The 20,338-nt window shown below is 35.3% G+C and overlaps 1 protein-coding gene across 1 annotated transcript; it reads right to left on the reverse strand.

Annotated features, from left to right (window-relative positions):
- Positions 1-262: 262 nt before the first annotated feature.
- On the reverse strand, positions 263-19,525 carry LOC149529079 (pentatricopeptide repeat-containing protein At1g11290, chloroplastic-like). The gene is made up of 4 exons (XM_089811592.1): positions 17,207-19,525; positions 846-3,240; positions 693-745; positions 263-586 (listed from the first exon to the last, which is right to left on the reverse strand). The coding sequence occupies exons 1-2, from the start codon at positions 19,221-19,223 to the stop codon at positions 983-985; spliced, it is 4,275 nt and encodes a 1,424-aa protein (XP_089667718.1). The 5' UTR covers positions 19,224-19,525; the 3' UTR covers positions 263-586; positions 693-745; positions 846-982.
- Positions 19,526-20,338: the final 813 nt, after the last annotated feature.

The raw sequence follows: 20,338 nt of genomic DNA on the forward strand, positions 1-20,338 counted from the left end.
TCTCATTTTCATTAATACAATAGTCATTGGCTAGTGAAATAGCTACCATTATGTCACCTTTTGTTGTTTCTATGGAAGTTTGTTTTAGTTTGCAAGTAAGCATCTTAAGTGCATCAACCAAATTCTTATAATTGATATTTATTTAATTGAATTCAAAATTCTATTACTCCATGGATGATAAAGATAATGAAAGAATGTTTGAATTAAATCTATAATATTTTCATTCTAAATTTGGATCACACTCAATGATTCTTAACCAAGAAGAAGAATAAGCAATATTTGATTAAAGAAACACCACTGATTCTTCTTCCTAACGACGGATCATTAGGTGTTCTACAGAACTTCAAACGATAAACATTCACGATCTAATCCAATCATTTGCTCTCGTTATTAATCTTAAATGACAAATCTAACATGGACAATAGAGAACTGACTAAGGTCAGAGTTATTCTTCCTCCACATTTCTAAGCACTCGATTGATTATGAACCTCTTCCCTTGCATTTCCCGTGGCCAAGCATCCTTCAAATTTCCTCGTGCATTTGCATCCTTTGTTTTCTCCTGTTCTCCTCCAAAATTTCAGACTTCCTGTAAAATAATTCAATGTCATTGACACTTCCATGATATCATAAAACAGAGATTTAAAAAATACCCCATCAATCTATCCAAAAGCTATGATGCTGCCATAACATACCGCTGATTTAATGAGCTCAACTCCATAGCATACAACTGCTTTGATGAAATCAACTGCATAACATACAACAGCGTTAATGAACTCAAACAGCATTGTCTATAAATCAAAACTTCGAAAAAACACTCACATAGAAATTGAAAATAAAAATCTCACCCCTTTACAATCTCTATAGCATCATGGTCTAGCACAGTGCAACTTGTTATCATGCAATCCTTTGCAAACATATTTGTTCACTTAGATTCATCAATAGTATCATGGAATCCTTTGCGAACATATTTGTTCACCTAGATTCACCAATAGTCTCCACAAGAACATTTTCCTTGTTTAAAGTGATGGAACCGAATTGAATCTCTTACAACAATTTTTCTTCCAACGATTTTAGAAATAAGTTTGGCTGCTGTGTGACAATCAACACATATTCGAAGGTTCTTGACAATTCTAATAGATGTTCCAGATGACAAATTTAGCAATCCAAATGCAATTGCCAACTTCTCACTATGATGACAGAGGAACAATTCTTTTTCCTCTTCCTCTACATCATTCAGTACATTTCTTAAATCTGGAAAATACCCTGCTGCCTTCATTTCCCAAGACAATTCATCCAACTTCGCATAGATCTCCTGTGTCTGTGGATGTGATCTATCTCCTGCACAAAAGGTATGTACCATTTTGTGGTCTTCAATCCAACTACACCCTGGTATCTTTTTAATTCCTCTATCGTTCATCATTTTTCTTACTTTTTGAGCCTCACTCCACCACCCCACTTCTGCGTAGATGTTTGACAGAAGAACATAAACCGTGGTGCTGTTAGGATCAAGCTCAAAAAGGAGACTTGCTGTAAAAACTCCTAACCTTAAATTTTTATACGATCTGCAGACAACAAGAAAACACGTCCACACAATCACCACGGGTTTAATTGGCATTTTAATGATAAAGTTTAGTGTTTCCTCCAAATAGCTAGCACGGCCAAGAAGGTCAACCATACAGACATAATGATCAATTGTAGGTGTAATGCGATAAGAGAAACTCATGTCGTTGAAGTATTTGCAGCCTTCATCCACTAAACCTGCATGATTGCATGCAAATAAAACAGAACTGAGACTTATATAATCAGGGTGTGTTCTAGAATACTTCATTAGTTGAAAGAGTTCGAGAGCATCACTGCAAAAGCCGTTTTGTGCATATCCAGCAATCATAGCATTCCATGAGATTACGTTTTTTATGGGCATTTTGTCGAATAGTTCACGTGCCTTCTGTATGCTTCCACATTTTGAATACATGTCAACCAGGGCACTTGCAACAGCGACATCTGACCATAGTCCGCTTTCAATTATTCTTTCATGGATGTCCATACCCTGTTCTAAAGCTCCAATTTTGGCACAGGCTGGGAGGATGCTGACAAAGGTTATGGAGTTTGCTTTTAAACATGTTACTTGCATTTGCTCAAACGTCTCCAAGGCCTTTTCAGAAAACCCACTTTGTGCATATCCTGCAATCATCGAATTCCACGAAGCCAAATCTTTTTGAGTCATCTTGTCGAACAGATTACGCGCCTTGTAAATACTTCCGCATTTTGCATACATGTCTATCAGGGCATTGACAACTAACACAGCTGAGGAAGATCCACTTTCAATTATGCTTAGATGGATTTGCATGCCCTGTTCTAAACTTCCCATTTGGGCACAAGCTGGGAGAACGCTCGCAAAGGTTGTAGAATCTGGCTTTACAACTGCCAGTTGCATTTCCCTAAAAGTTTCCAAAGCCTTTTCAATAAATCCATTTTGTGAGTATCCTGCAACCATTGCAGTCCACGAGACCACATTTCTTTGAGGCATTTCTTTGAAAATACTGGAAGCCTCTTCAAGAAATCCATTTTGGGAAAAACCTGCAATTATCGCATTCCACGAAACCACATTTCTCTGAGGCATTTCCTTAAAAAATCTTAAAGCCTCGTCGAGAAAACCATGTTGTGCATAACCGGCAACCATTGCAGTCCATGAAATGACATCTTGTTGAGGCATTTCTTTGAAAAGCCTTAAAGCCTCTTCCAGAACACCACATTGTGCATACCCTGCAATCATTGCATTCCATGAGACCACATTTCTCTGAGGCACTTTGTCAAACAGTTCGCGTGCCTTGTATAAGCTACCACATTTCGCATACATGTCTAGCAGAGCACTTGCAACTACAACATCTGATAAAAAGCCCCTTTCAATTATGCTTAGATGAATGTTCATACCCTGTTCCAAAGCTCCTATTTTGGCACAGACTGGCAGTATACTGGCAAAGGTAAACTGATCAGGCTTGATGCCTTTTTTTGGCATTTGGTGCAACAGGGTTAATGCCTCCAAAGGGCAGCCATGTTTTCTGTAGGCTGCAATTATGGTGTTCCATGAGGAGACATCTCTTTCTGCCATGCCATCGAACATTTTACGAGCATCTCCCAAACTTCCACACTTGACGTACATGTTAACAAGGTTATTTTGAAAAATCGTATATCCGCGAAATAGAAATCCCTTATCAGTGACGAGCGAATGGATTGGTTTACCTTCTGCAAGCGCAGCCTTGGTACTGCAGATCTGCAGTGATTTGGGATATGTAAAAGAACATCCAGATGGGTTATGAACAGGGAGCAGAATCTCACTCAACAAACCCTCTATATGTAATGATGTGAAATTGAAATTGAGATGGGCAGTGAATTGGATTGGCACTGTACAATTAGGGTTGAAGCTTGAGAAACGCATGCTGTTATTCAATCTGATATTCTAACAATGACAACGAAACAGTGTGCATTTCCATCTGATTTCTGTGCACCCCAAGAAGCATTTCCCTCTCCATTGTGGAAATTCAATTCCACTTCCTAATCTCCTGATTATGTGCATCAACATAATCCAATGCAAGGCTCCGTTTGTTAAATCATCAAACAGAAATTTTTATGCATCTTTCTTATGCATTTCTTTCATTTCCTCAACATAGTCAATTGGAAATATTGCTTCTATACAATTTTAATTATAGTTGTGTGCGCCTCTTTAATTATTTGGAGGCATTTGTCAAACTCAATCTTGACGAAATCATTTGAGATCATTGAAGTAGTTAGGTTCTAGTATCCAATAATGTTTGATTCTCTATTCAAGGTATCCATAAATGAAATAGTAACCTGCAAACTTATAAACAAAAATCAACATATGGAAATAATCATAATGAAAAAGTATTAATAGTTAACATAAATTCTTTCAAATGAATAATGTTCAAAATAACATAAATAAAAATCAAAACTATTTCAAATGAAATAGTAGATTGTAATGTCTGAAATATGGTGGCATTGTCTTCCACTTTTCAAACATTACAAACAAAAATATTAATAAAAATCTATATATAGTATGAAAAATATTTAAATAAAACACATATATAATCTAATTAAATAATGAAAAAATATAAACTAAATATATGATTTTTTTAATTTTAAGTTAATCACTAACTTTAATAAAATACAAATTTTATTGATAAGGTGACCTTCTTGTTCAGATCAATGATTAAATTTAATTATGAAACATTAAAAATATAAATATTTTGAAACATGCAAATATAAAACTATTATGAAACATACAAATCTAAAACATGGAAACCAAAAGTATTTTGAAATATGCAAATCTAAAACTAATGTAAAACATAGAAATGTCAAACTAAATTGAAACATGCACAATAAAAATCTGCAAAAGAAATGTATTATCAAATATCTAAATCAAATAGTTTTTGAATCCTAAATCTAAATCAAACATACAAGGCTAAACTATATGAAACTTTAATCTACTCCTCTTCAAATACTCTAATTGCTCCAATAATCTCATCTCTTCCTCCCTGCAAAAACACAAAATAAAAATGAAATGAGGAGACTTTGTTTTATAATTTATGAGAGAACCCTCATATCCCCCAATAGATGTCTTTTGACATTCTATGAATTTGTTTTAAATTCCCCCACTCCTCACAAAAAATAAGCATGAATGTGCATTCAAAAACTATATTTAACAAAAAGAAAATGTTTTATATTTAAAATTTTAATTAAGTTATTTCAGCCCTATTTTCTTGGGTTCTATTTTTTGGTCTTATTTTTTTAGCTCCTATTATTTCGGCATCCATTTGGCTTAATATTATTTTGGCTAGCTATTCTTTCAAGAATTTTATTTTATTTTATAATTCAATAATGATAAAATATATACTAAATATATGATTTATCTACTTTAAATAAATCATTAACTTTAATAAAATATAAATTGTATTGATATGGTGGCATTCTCATCCAAATTAATGATAAAATTATGCTTTGAAACATGAAAATATAAATACTTAGAAACATGCAAATGTAAAACTATTGTGAAACATTCAAATCTAAAACATGCAAACCAAAACTATTTTGAAATATGCAAATTTAAAACTAATATGAAACATGCAAATATAAAACTAATTTGAAACGTGCACTTTTAAAATATGTAAATGAAAAGTATTATAAAATATATAAATCAAATAGATTTTGAATACAAATCTAAATCTAAATCAAACATGCAAAACTAAACTATTAAATGCAACCCTAAATAGTTATGAATAGAATTCTAAATCTAAATGAAATTAATTGAAATTGAAATCTAAATCAAAGTAAAATATTATAACTAATTTTGAATTTCAATTTATATCTACATCTAAATCTAAATGAAAATGTAAATAAAAAATAGAAATCTCACCTACAAAAATGTTACCCCAAAACTTCAATATACTCCTATTCAAAAACTTCAATCTAATCCTCCAATAACCTCCACCTCTTCCTTCCTGCAAAAACATAAAATGAAAATGAAATTAGGAGCCCTAGTTTTATAACTTCTGAGAGGCTCCTCATATCCCCCAACAGATGTCTCTTCACATTCCACGAATTTGTTTCAAATTCCCTCACTCCCTACAAAAAAAAAAGCATGAATGCGCATGCAGAATTATATTTAACAAAAAAAAATCATATTGAAATTATTTCGCCCCTATTTTTTCGGGTCCTACTTTTTCGGGCCCTACTTTTTCGGGCCTATTATTTCGGCCTCCATTTGGCTTCCTATTATTTCGGCCAGCTATTATTTTGCGAATTCTTTTTTAATATTTAATTTGAAAGTTTGTAACCGCTCCCAATTCTTTTTTGTTGACGGAGAATCTTTTTTGGCATATTCTCGTGCTGTGATTGTATAGAACGCCTCTCGGCGTAATAATAGATGACCAACCCTTAATCTTTATTGAGAAATTTGAATAGTTTCTTATGTTTCTTTCTTATAGTTGTCACCATTATTGTCAAACTCCTTATGTTAATTTTTTAACTGAATTTCAAAATCCTAACCAACTTCTTCTCCTCGTCAACAAGAATAATATTGCATTGAATGCATGTGTTGACATTTCTAGTATGTCTATCAAGACAATCTTAGTGTGTTTTTTTAAATGGTTGTTTATGATATTTTCGAACTTTTCTATCATCGAAAGCAATCTTCCTCAACACGGAATACCCCTCATTATCATTTTTTTAATGAGCTAACAAAGCCCATTATTAAGAATATAAAGTATTAATAGGTACATTAAACAAAAATAACATTCTTTATTAAATTTATACGTTGAACTTCTATCTTGTATTCTAATTATATTGTCTACTTTAATTTTGTATAAGTCTTTATTTTATATTTTTTATAGTTTCCATTCATATATTTATATATATATATATAAGATAATTTAAAATAGAGAAATCTATTTTTTATTTTCATTTGTTTTGTATTTTTTAATTAATAATAATCTATTTTTATATATATAGCTAACTCTTGATAAAGTAAAAATTTTAATGTATTTATTTACTTTTAATAAACTTAGATTTGATATGTTATTCATTTTTATATATAAAATTAGTTTACGACCTAAGAACTATGGGAGTCTAATAAATTGTTCAAATATCAAACACAAAATTGTTCAAGAGCATTTGGATATATTGCCCAGATATCAAAATTGCCCCAATCCTCGCCTTTTTGAGCTATGGTTATTTTCAGAATATCCCCCAATTTAAGCATTAAAATGGTCATTTTTCCTCGGAGTTTTTGAGAAATTTCACCTTTCAAATATCTTTGGCTTGTTCCCAGCCCTATTCCACCTTTTAAATTGTTGAATTTTGATTCCCAAGTCTCAAATTGTCAATGGTTAATGAAAGGAACCAAAATACATGTTTTCAACTTGATCATTAACCATTAACCTCTAAAAAGGTTAAGGTTCGAGGTCCAAAACATGTGTTTCACTTTGAAATCTTAACCTCTCCATCAAAAAAAAAAGGTTAAGATAAATTCCCAAAACATGTATTTCAAACAATTAACCTTAACCTCTCATCTAAAAAGGTTAACGTTAGAGGCTCAAAACACACATTTCTAAAATAGTTATTAACCTCCTTTTTCTGAATGTTCAAAGCTAAGAACTCAAAGGTACTTAAGTCATCTCTAAAGCCTGTCTACGATGAAAATTACACATGAAAGGATTGAATCGATGATTTAAAGATTGAATCCATGACCAATCTGACATTATTCCAATCGGAGATAAGTGCAGTTTCATAGTTTTGAAAGAATGTAAGGAGCGACTCATACCAACTCCCAGCTCATGGCATGTCATTCCTCAATGGTTTACAGAATGTTTGATATAATGAGGGAACATTGCACAATATCTAGTTTATACATTGATTTCAATCTAATGCCTCACAGTGAAAACATGACAAAATTATGGTGACATCTACTAGAAAGTCTTGAGAAATAAAGCTTGAACGAATGCGAAATCGTAGAACCAGAAACCAAACTATATGTTCACTGCAAGTGCATTTAAGAGAATAAAGTTATGGCAGAACATTTGCAAAATGAGTTTTATGCTCTACCATGTACTCTTCTCAATGTGCCTATATCCAAGTCAGATATTTGGTGAAGACATTATACAAGGATAAGGTTTGTTTGGTTGTTGGCCGACTCTTGTAAATATGCATCCATGCACATATGGGAGCTAAGGCAATGCGCATGAACAGTTTGACATATTACATTGACATCCTTGCTACCTGTGCCAAAATTGGAGCTATAGAATAGGGTATGGGCATCCGTCAAAGCATAAAAGATAGAGATATTTTGTCAGATGTTTTAGTTACAACTACCCCAGTAGACACATTTGGAAAATGAGGAAACCATGGCAAACATGTGATATGTTTTGCTAGTTTATCCGCACCCTCTAACCAGTGGCATTCAAAATATGGTGGCTATAGCAATAACAAGAGGTGAATCGTGAGCCTTATGTGTATATGACTAGTATTGGAAACCGATGCATGTGGTCTTCCTTATAAACCTCTCTTTACCCTCCAATTTGCAACATTCAACTAGTATTGAAACCAAAGCATGTGAACTGTTTAGCGGGATGTCTCTATTCTCAGCCAGAGCTTTCCTTCATCTCTCAACCCATTCAAAAGCATAGACAAGGCACATAAATTGGTCAAAGGAATACATCTGATATGATAAAGCTTGGAGTATTTTGAATGCATAGCAAGACATGGAAGTATCAAAGGAGACCCTGATTTGTTTGACCAAATGTCAAACCTTAAAGTGTTGATATTGTGAACAAATTGAGAGAAGTATCTAGGTTGCAAAACTCGTGGTAATGATAGGATGGAAAAGCATCGATCTACCTAATTCATGATTGGTAGCATCAACATGTACCATGACTGAAACGAGGCACAGGAAATAGTAATAGAATGAACCAAGGCATATGAGAAGAAGTCGTAGTCAAGGCACAGGATCAGCTTCAATAAGTTGATCTCCACATTCTATCTCGTGGGCAGAGAAATTCATAGGCGACATATGAAGGTTGTTTGATTGAGTGCAAGTGAACGAAAAAATGTGCATGAATTCTGCGTTGAACCCAAGACATAATACGTGGTATGTTTTCACTAGGCATGGCATAGACAAAGCACGCATACTATTCATCCAAATGTCCATGTAAATGTGCACACCAGTTTTTGAAGGATTGGGTGATATACTTTGAATGCAAAGTAGACATGTATGCTTTGAAATAAAGTGGCAATTTAATATACATCAAACTCGAAAGCATTGAAAGTAATCAACAAGAAAGATCAATAGCCAAACTATGAAATACAAATATCAAAGGCCGAATTATGCTCCCATTTTCAAAAGTACACTTCCCAACATTGGCAATACCATCTTAGGAAGTGTTTGCCTTCAAGATTTTTGGTCGTCTCTTGAGAGCGAGGATAGGACCCCTTTAACCGGAAAAACATTGGAAAGCGACATAGCTCGAGCAGGAGGGCACCCCATCTCAGCACAATGCCCTGATCTAGTGTTGGAATGGATGAAAGCCTATCATCCAAATACCAAGGAAGTCATTTCATCAAATAGTAAAGTGATCATTTGTCTAGATCTTGTTTCTATTGCCATTGCTTTCCAATTACCTACCAGAGTGCAATATGCCAACATCAATTTAAGAACCGCCAAGGAGTACTCTATGACAAATCAAACTTAGTGTTTAAACATTGTTGTCAAATCATGGCTCTTGCAACCAAGGAAAGGGAAATCTCAACTAGCCAGGTCCATCCATAGGTCATAGTTAAAAGAAGATATAGCAATTATGGTAACTCTATTAAGCAGGATAATAAGACTTCAGGATTCGCATGAGTTCAAGGTTGGATGTTCTTATTTCTACATGACTTCTTATCTTTTCTACACTATTACAAGCACCAAAAGTTGGCGAGGGCTTAACCGACAAGGTATATATGATGATACGACTATTATTTACAATCATCTTCCTCAAATACAATATGACAGTAGCCTGTGCCATTTTAGAAGAGTGAATGACACATTCACAATGTTGACTGTAAGAGAAATTCAGGGAAACATGGGACTCAGAATTTCACCAGAAGCAGCGATGAAAGTACAAAAGTATGGAAGTGTTTTCATACAGTTCCCGAAGTTCACTTGTATTAGGTTAGCCGCCTATGATGGGTATCCCCTTATGCTACCTAGATTTGTCGATGATAAATTGGTCTTGATAGAAATGTGTAGACAGATTCGTCAAACTAATAAGCTTTGCAAGAACAGGAGGATGGATGAAATACCTTTCCCTATCGGCATCGGACATTACAATTATGATATTGCATTAGATGCGAGGAAAATAGAGAGATCCATCGCCACAATTAATTTGCATCCATATACCATGTGTTTCTCTTATGATAGTAAAGGCTATGTAGTTAATGAGTTAAAGCTAACCCCCAGCCTTGGTCACTTTCCGGCTCTAGAAGATTTTTGGGAAGATTGTAAAAGTGATTTTGAAGTCAGGAGGAGAGATTGGATGCGGTTTACTGTAAGACAAGTGATAGGCTTCAAGGTGGATATCGATGTGACAAGTATAAATGATGATGAAGTTTCCTTGCTCGATCCCTTCTACTATGAGAAAATTGAATTATTAGATCTTCCCGCTATTGATTGGTCAGTTCAATAGTTAAAAAGCCTGAAGGAAACAACTACCTATGTCCTTAAAAGAACAAGGGAATGGGTCAGTAGAATCATAGCAAAAAAAGTGACCAATGAATTTCAAAGTAAAGAGAGGAGAAGTAATCAAGGAGAATCATCTCGAATGGCATTGGAAGCAACTTCTAGTGGGAAAATGCAACAATTAGATACAAATGATCTAGATAAAGATGAAGATATAAATCAACCAACTAAGTTTACAGTCAAAAGGAGGACCAAACTGAAAGGTAAATTTGATAGAGTGAATCAGGAAGGAAATGAACCTAATGAGAAGGATCAAAGAACCCCTCAAACTGTGGAACAACACATTCCAGTCACATCCTTACATGATGTAGTAATTTCTCCTTCGAGCCTCTCTCCTCCTGAGATATCATTAATAGACATCACACAATTAGATAATCAATTATCTAATCTAGAAGATTTGATTATGATTGCTAAAAATACAACAGGTGACACGCAAGTTTCACTTCCAACTACTACACATTCACAGCTCCAAACCAGTCTCCAAAAGAAGAAGAAATTTGTTCATATGATCCCACCTCCATTTGATGTAATCTCTAGTTTCCTTTAGAAGCCTCCTAAAGTGAAAAAGACTGAAGTGTGTCTATGTTGGTCGTTGATAAAACTTCAGGCAATCTATGTGTAGAAATAGAGAAGCCCATAATTGAGAAGAATGTTGATGAAGCATCTGAATCGGATTTCATTCTGGATGAGGTTGATCTTGGTCCATCTACTGGGGAAAGATATTTTTAGAATTTTGAATTGACTGCTGCTCAAATGTTACAAAGAGCGAAGAAATAGAAAAGATCAAAGGAGCAACTCAAAGATCAACTTCAGATGCTGGTGTCTTACATCAATTCAGGTAGCAATTCTAATAATGTGAAGGCAATAGTTACTTCACCAACTTTAGCGGGCCCTGATGGTATTCTTGATCATGTCGTTGTTGAAAGAGTAAACAAACACAAGTCACATAGCATGATGATCGAAGCTTGGATAAACAGAATGATAGAAGATGCTTCAAAACTCATACCTAGAGTGAAGGAAATATATGGAAAAGCCATGGAACATATACAAGAGATGTCTAAAGAGCTAGAAAGCAACAAAGAGCAAAAAGTCACTTGGCAAAAAGTAGCTGATGAACTACAAGAAATGTCCAAGTTAGATATAAGCACCCTAATTCTCGAGAAAATTATTGTTGATCCAAGTGAGAATCAGACACGCACCTAGAGTAAAAGTATTAACTAGAAGATGATAAATATCAACAAAAGGATCACTGAATTTGAAAAGCTAATAGCCTCATGTGAACAACTGAAAATGAAAGTTGCGAATGAACTAGTCTCTATTATCACAGGTGGAGCAACAATAAATGATCTTCAAGATATTGATTGCCAATTTCTTCTTGATTCTTTCGGTATCAAAATTCATGCAGAAATGGAGAATTAAGTGCCAGATGCAGAAACTATGATGAAGCTCAATCTGGTCATATCACTCTGGAATATTGCAACATTTCAGCCTATCAACAAGAGTCAGAAGAGATCCAAGATAAATACTTTACGGCCAAACTCAAGATGGAGAACGTGTTCATCCCCAATTATGATTTAATGGTGATCATCCTCGATGCTTATAGGACTTTCCGAGATAAGTCAATCATGTCTAGATAGATAGAGTTCATAGCTAGAAGCCCAGTGATTGGATATGTATGCATTCTTAGTAATTATAGCTTAAGTTATGTTTTTGGAGTTTTTCCTTGTATAGGTTATTTTTAGTGAGGTTAATTAACCTCTCCAAAATTACGTATTTTGGAGGTAGTTATTAACCACGAAGAGGTAGTTCTAACCTCCATGTCTATATAAGGAGTCATTTTTGGCTTTGCAAGGGACTTTTTTGGACTTTAGAAAAAGGGAACACTATGCTAAAATTTTGATCAAAAGATAATATTTGGAAAGTCTGTACAAATTTTCTCTCTGTAATCAAAAACTCCTCTCAAGTTCTTGGTGCAAGAAAATAAAGGAACGTGCAATTTGAGTTCTCTTCTCTCGAATCTAAATTGTTAAAAAAATTGATTCCCTTTGCAGTGAGCATTTTCATGCTATTGTGCCGATGTTTATGAATCTTTGGGTCAATATTGTGCTAGTGATAATTCTCAAGCATAGATCTTGATTGTTGTAATTAGCCAATTTAAGTTAGTCCAGGAAAGCTTTGAAGTCATCCGATGCATTCGTCATCAATGGCTTTCTATCAATCTTTTAAAGTTTAATTTCTTTTTTTTTTTGAAAAAATTCAAAATTATATCATACGAGGGAGCTGCCCTTCTAAACGCAGAGGAAGGCTACATATCAAGGGCCTATCCAATTGTTGTGAACAATTTGCCACATACACTCTGTTGGGCCATTTTTACAATGATAAATATGTTTACCCACAGGATCAAACTACTACTATCATCAATGGGCCCTCAATCTGTTGATGACCTTGAATGGTTCTTAATGAGCCTTTCAGTAACCAAGTCTTCTTTTTGATATTAAAAGAAGCCAAAACAAGGGGGTTGGCCCTCATACATCACTATGGATAAACCATTCAACAACACACTGACAACAACTCACTACTAGCACTTTAACCACTCTTTCCTTAATATCAAAAATAGAGTACCCAACCTAGTAAACCTAAACCAGAAGCTAACATACAATTGTCATATCTACTAGTAACAAACACAAAATTACCAACAGATAGCATAGTATCTGAATTATAAGTAGCAAAGTGTCTATTGTATTGCATAAAGTTCTTCCAAAACATAAAAGCTATTCTACCAACATATTTCCTGAAGAGTTTAAACCAGAAATATAAATTGTCTTTAAGGCCTAATGGCAAAGTCATAAGAGTAAAAGCTGGACTGAACTAGCAGCAGTGAACCATCAGAAAGCGTTAAAAAAATACAAGGCATATACTTTGGCCTTATCCTTTCCTTTCTCGACCAACGAGATTTTGACCTAGTGGTCTACTTGAAACCCATTGAGTTTTGCAAAGTCCTCCACACCAAGGCTATCCTCCTCATTCACTTCTTGTAAAAACTCAAGCATGACAACAGCAACATGAGTGACCTTAAGAGAAAATATGGATAGGGTCATGAAACTCTCATCCAAAGCGTTGAATTGTTCAATGACTAGGTCTTGTTGAGTGCAAGGCTTTGACATCATAAGGAATGAGATCGAGATTGTACCTCGATCTTTGGTCTTAATCGAAGAGCTTTCAGCCTAAAGCTTGTGCTCTCATATTAGATAACTAAAAATGATCATATAGATAATAATAAAAACTCCATTAAGAAAAGGCCACTATCTTCTACTTCTTTGAAAGATAACCTATATTTGAAACTATAGTACACTATGAACTAATTGTCCTAAAAACTTGATCGCAAAATTACAAGAATTGAGGCAAATTACGCAGGCCTCTCATCCCCTCAGACATGAGCTTACATTTTCAAGGATCCTTGTTCCAAAAGCATCCACATCACCCACCACCTCTACTAACCCTATGTCCTAACCCTCAAGTTTTCTATCATCACAGTCTAAAATCATTGGTATAGCATCCATTGGAAGAAAATCTTCAAACATTTAGCATTTTTCTGAATGTTGTGCTTCACACAGATAACACCATTTTATCACATGCGAATGAACCATAAAACAATCGAATTGAACCTTACCTTAGAGTTAAACATCCCCTAATTGATCATGCATCAAGTAAGAACTCGCTGCCATGGAAAACAGCGAAGCAAATGCAAAGGTACTGAGCAACATCCAACATATTCCTCTGTCCACAAATGTAAACTATTGAACGAGATTCAATGTTGAAAGGGGGAACAAGCAGATTGGGATTGGGGTGAATCATCGTAAACAATCTCTTAAAAATTCTATTGTAGTTCTTAATTTATTTATGTATATTGATCCTTCTAATTATTACCAAAAGTACATACTATGTAACAATAAAGCATACACATATGAACAACGGGTGTATGTGGGAAACCCAGAAGGGAAAAAACTACAGTAAGAATTTTACTCACTAAATATGATATCTTCAATTACAATGTTCTAGTCATAGGCCAAGAAACTCACTGTTCCTTAGTACAAACTAAGGTTAACTACCTTAAAAATTTATAATATGTATGCATTGAAGATTATACTTTCTTCAACATTGAATGCTCTGCACCTGACAACAAGAAGTAGTATTTAAGCCAACTAGGAGTGCATTCTCAAAATGCTAATTACAATTCGGGCATTTACTTCTGATTTCATTCCAGATAGTTTTTCTTGACCTTCAAAATATCTCATAAACTTCTATTTTCATCTTATTCTCATTTTCTTCTTGTAGAATCTTATCATCATAAAATCTTGAAGCATATTTGTTCTTATATACTCATCACAAGATCTAGAACCACTTATTGAGTCAACCAAGCAGGATGTAGCATGCAAAATGTGAATAGTCGGCCCAAAAATATTCTCTGAGTCATGTGAGACAAAGATGTGAACCTTTGTGTCAGTCCAAAACATTCCTAGAATCACTCAAAGTTATGACCAAATCTCTGCACACCAGCGGAAGAGAAAGGACACCATAAGTCAACCTCAACAGAATAAACATATCGGTCAAGTCAGCCAAACAACTATGAACAATAGTGTGGATCACCAAAATTTGATCATAGAGAAATCATAACAAAAGTGTTTGACAAGATTATTCCTGTACACACCTGTTCTATCTCAAAATCAATCTAGAGCACATAATGATACATTTCTAACTACAGAACAGACTAGACTATGAAACTAGAAACAAAGTATCTTTTGATTTCCATCTAGATCATATCCAAGCCACAAATTGATACTGATTCGTATGCAAAAATGTGGACCAAAAAGTCAGCCTGAGTGTGCACCCGACCATTCAAGAAAAGTTAAATTTAATGAGTGACCGCCAGGCAGTAACTCCAAACCATTGGAAAAGGGTTGAAGTGATTGAGCATAGCTTCAGAAGCCATCTTCAATATTCTATAGAAAGACACTCCAGCTATATGCCAATGAAACAATGTACTTATGATCTACCAACAATATACAATTGATCCCACACATATGAAAAACCTTCTAGAAAGAGGCTTAAATATCCGGAAAAACTCTGTGCAACCTGTTTCAATAGTCTCCAAACAATTGTGTCAACATAAGCATGTGCATCAACTACTGTAATACTCAGATACACTGCAATCAACAACTATACAAAACTTCAAAATAAATTTGACATCAGTGACAACAAGACATCCATGTGTGCAAAATAACCAAGAGCCAACATAAGCTTCATCTTTTCTCTTGTGAAATAAACATATACAAAGTACAATGCGATTTAAATTTTTACTCTCACATATACAAATATAATAATTTATTTCTAACAAAACTCAATGAAATTGATATCAAATTATGATAAATTCAAATTGAAACACAACTCTGTCAACTCTATCACCAAACAGAAGTTTGTAAAACAACATTTAAAATAACTAATCATACATGAAACAAAATCTATATAAACTTTATAAATTTACATTATTTTATCTTAAATAGTTGACAAAATAATAGACACAAAATAATGCAAATTATCAAGATAAAAGGAGCAAACAAAATGAAAAGGGATAAGAACTCCTAAATAAAGTACTCCCTGACCATCTCCAAGGTTGGGTTGATTGTAAGCCCTCGTCTAACATTTCCTCCTGATCAAACATCTTTCTATTTGCTTGGTGTGATCCTCTCCTTTTACTTTTAGTTTTTCCCATCCTCGACCTCATCCTCAAGCTTTTCATTTCAGAGGTGCAGGTTTCCTGAAAGCAGTTCAATGAAATATTCCTGGTGTCAATAAAACAGATATTTGATTAACACCCAATCACTGTAGGTAAGCAGCTATATATTCCTGGTATCAATAAAACATGTCTTTCATTAATACCCCATCAGCATATATGTGCATGCATGATCATACTAGGTATCTAATTTTACGAACTCAATAGCAAGGCATAGGCGTCGATCAACAGATGCTTAGAAAGAACTAAAATAAAATCAATTTTCTAGACATTGAAAATAAAATCTTGTCCCTTCTTTATAATTTCAGGTCTGCTATGTTGCACATTGTTGCAGCACTAGTCTTGTTTTATAATTTGCTCCATTTAGCATCACCAGTAATCTCCACAAGAACATTGCCCTTGTTTAAAATGATGGAACCGGCTTGCATCTCTCACAACAATTTGTCTTCCAACAATCTTGGAGATAAATTTTGTTGCAGTATGGCAATCAGCACATACTCGAAGGTTCTTAACAACTCTAATAGTCATTCCAGGGGGCGTGTTTAACAGACCAAATGCAATTGCCAACTTCTCACTATGGTGACAAAGAAATAATTCCTTTTCCTCCTCCTCCACATCATTAAGTGAATGTCTTGAATCTGGAAAATACCCTGCTGCCTTCATCTCCCAAGACAATTGCTCCAACTTTGCATTAATCTCCTGTGTCTGTGGGTGTGATCTGTCACCAACACAAAAAGCATGTACCATTTTATGGTACTCAATCCAACTACATCCAGGCACCTTTCCTATTCCTCTCTCTTTCATCAATCTCCTTACCCTTTGAACCTCACCCCACCAGCCCACTTCTGCATACAAGTTTGAGAGAAGAACATATGTTGCTGCACTTTTAGGATCCAAATCAAAAAGCAGAGTTGCTGTAAATACTCCCAACCCTATATTCAGATGTGATCTACATGCACCAAGAAAACATGTCCAAACAATCACCACAGGTTTAACTGGCATCTTAATGATAAAGTTTAGAGTGTCATTAAGATAGCCAGCACGGGCAAGAAGGTCAACTATGCACACATAATGATCAACTGTAGGTGTTAAGCAATAATGGCTACTCATGACATTGAAGTATGAACAGCCCTTGTCCACTAAACCTGCATGGCCACATGCAAATAAGACACAAGCAAAGCTTACAATGTCAGGATATGTTGGTGAGCGCTTCATTAGTTCAAAGAGATTTAGAGCGTCTATGCAAAATCCATTATGTGCGTATCCTGCAATCATGGCATTCCATGAGATCACATTTCTTTGAGGCATTTTATCAAACAGTTTGCGTGCCTTCTGCATGCTTCCACATTTCGCATACATGTCTACAAGGGCACTTGCAATTACAACATCAGACAAAAACCCACTTTCGATTACGCTTTGATGGATGCCTATGCCCTCTTCCAGAGCACCCATTTTGGCACAGGCTGGGAGAACGCTGACAAAGGTTGTGGAGTCTGCCTTTACATCCGCCAAAGGCATTTGCTTAAAAGTTTCCAGAGCCTTTTCAACAAGCCCATTTTGTGCATATCCTGCAATCATGGCATTCCATGAGATAACATTTCTTTGGGACATTTTGCAAAACAGTCCATGAGCCTTGTGAATGCATCCACATTTTGCATACACATCTATCAGGGCATTCACAACTACAACCTCTGATAAAAATCCTTGTTCAATAAGGCTTTGATGTATCTTCATAGCCTGTTCTAAAGCTCCCATTTTGGCGCACGCTGGGAGGATGCTGGAAAAGGTTATACAGTTTGGCTTTACATCTGCCAATTGCATTTGTTTAAAAGCATCCAAAGCCTTATCAACAAACCCGTTCTGTGCATATCCTGTGATCATGGCATTCCATGAGATCACATTTCTTTGAGGCATGTTGTCAAACAGTTCACGCGCCTTGTCTATGCTTCCAAATTTCGCATACATGTCTACCAGGGCACTTGCAACTATAACATCTGACAATAATCCCTTCTCTGCTATGCTCTGATGGATGTCAATACCCTGCTGCAAATCTCCTATTTTGGCACAGGCTGGGAGGATGCTTGCAAAGGTTGTCGAGTTCGGCTCTACACCAGCCAACTGCATTTGCTTGAAAGTTTCCAAGGCCTTTTCAGAAAAGCCATTTTGTGCATATCCTGCAAGCACTGTAGTCCATGATATCACATTTTTTTGAGGCATTTCTTTGAAAAAACTTAAAGCCTGATCAAGAGCACCAATTTGAGCATATCCTGCAACTATTGCAGTCCACGAAACTATATTTCTTTGAGGCGCTTCTTTGAAAAGCTTTAAAGCCTTGTCGAGAACGCCATTTTGTGCAAATCCTGCTATCATCGCATTCCAAGAGACCACATTTCTTTGAGGCATTGCATTGAAAAAACTTAAAGCCTCGTCAAGAAGACCATTTTGTGCATATCCTGCAACAATCGCAGTCCATGAAATGACATCTGGTTCAGGCATTTCGTTGAAAAGTCTTAAAGCCTCATCAAGAATACCATTCTGTGCATATCCAGCGATCATCGAATTCCAGGAAACCGCATTTCTTTCTGGCATTCTATCAAACAGTTCACGTGCCTTGTGTATGCAGCCACATTTTGCATACATGTCTACAAGAGATGTTGCAACTACAACATTTGATAAAACCCCCTTTTCCACTATGCTTTGATGGATGTTCATACCCTGATCCAAATCTCCTGTTTTGGCGCAGGCTGGAAGTACACAGGCAAAGGTGAACTTATCAGGTTGAACGCCTGTTCTCTGCATTTCGTTAAACAGTGTTAATGCCTCGTGAGGAAACCCATGTCTTCTGTAAGCTGCAATTAGGGTATTCCATGAGAATATATCTCTATGTGTGATTTCTTCAAATACTTTACGAGCATCTACCAAACTACCGCACTTATCATACATTTTGATTAGGTTATTTTGAAATTTTGGGCTTTCAGCAAAAGCAAATCCCCTAAAAACAACGGGATTGTGTATTTCTTCCCCTTTCGAAACCGCATTCTCGGCAATGCAAGACTGCAATAGTCTAAGATATATCGAGCAGTGTAGTGTTGAATTTTGGGTTTGAAGCAGAATGGATGGCAGCTTCTTTGAGATTTGGATTGGCATGCTATGATTATAAGGAAGCGCGTGGAATCTGCATTCTTATAAAATCCAGTACCGCCAATGTGAGATTGAAACACCATCAGCGTCACAGTTTTCCTCCTCAGATGTGGTATAACGGCCATTTATTAATTTCTCTGAAAGATGGTGTATACCAGTAGATTCATTTCAAATTTCAGGATTGAATTTCGACTTCATTTTCTCATCCAGTATGCTGATTGGAAAGCTGACCTTACATTAGCTTCCCGATACACACAAAGCGCTCCCCTGCTACCGGTCCCCAGGTCATAAGACGGCGGGCCATGCGGGGGGGGAATCAACCATTGAGTTATATTAGGAAGAACAAGAGTATCTTCTCCACCTTATCACTTTAGTTAGGTTTTTGATTTCTCAAATTTATTTAAAAACGTAATAGATAAATAATATAATATTAAAAAAATTCATAATAATTAATTACATATGTAACAAGGGGCACAAGTGCCAAAGTGCCTATTGTATGTGTATTGTGGGTTAGGGAAATGAAGAATTGAGATGAAGGTTGAGAATAGATGATTTGGTGTTGTGAGAATGTACTTAAATAGCTATTGATCATAGTTGTGAATGCATTAGAAGAAAAATTGAAATAAATAACAATTATACATGATGAAGATTTACAAACTAGCAAATCCACCTTCTTTAATGTTGTGTCTTTGTGATAGTACAATTTATATAATTGAAAAAATGTAATAATTAGTCGTATAACCCCTCCGTGTTTGACATTGTACATTATACAAAAGAAAGAGATTACTACTTGTTCTTCACTCCACCTTTGAAAAAATGTTTTACTTTTATATTATGTTAAACTAGATATACCACTATAGAATAGTGGAACAATCAATGGTGAAAAAAATACACAAATACATGTTGCATAACATTGAATTAAGAAGGATTACCCCTCTATCAAATTACCCAGCAGAAAGAGCCCTAGAGGTCATACCCCAGCTAAAATTGGCTCTGCTGAGGAGGAGGAGGAAATGGATACTGATGATTCTGACAAGGTTTCGAAGGAGGAGCTGGATGAGGAGAAATTGAGAAAAAGACAGAAGAGGGAAGGAGAGAGCATGGAGCGCTCCAGCAGTCAG

This window comes from Cupressus sempervirens, chromosome 11, assembly GCF_028749045.1.
Source record: "Cupressus sempervirens isolate cs-2001-9-10 chromosome 11, ASM2874904v1, whole genome shotgun sequence".
Taxonomy (NCBI): Eukaryota; Viridiplantae; Streptophyta; class Pinopsida; order Cupressales; family Cupressaceae; genus Cupressus; species Cupressus sempervirens.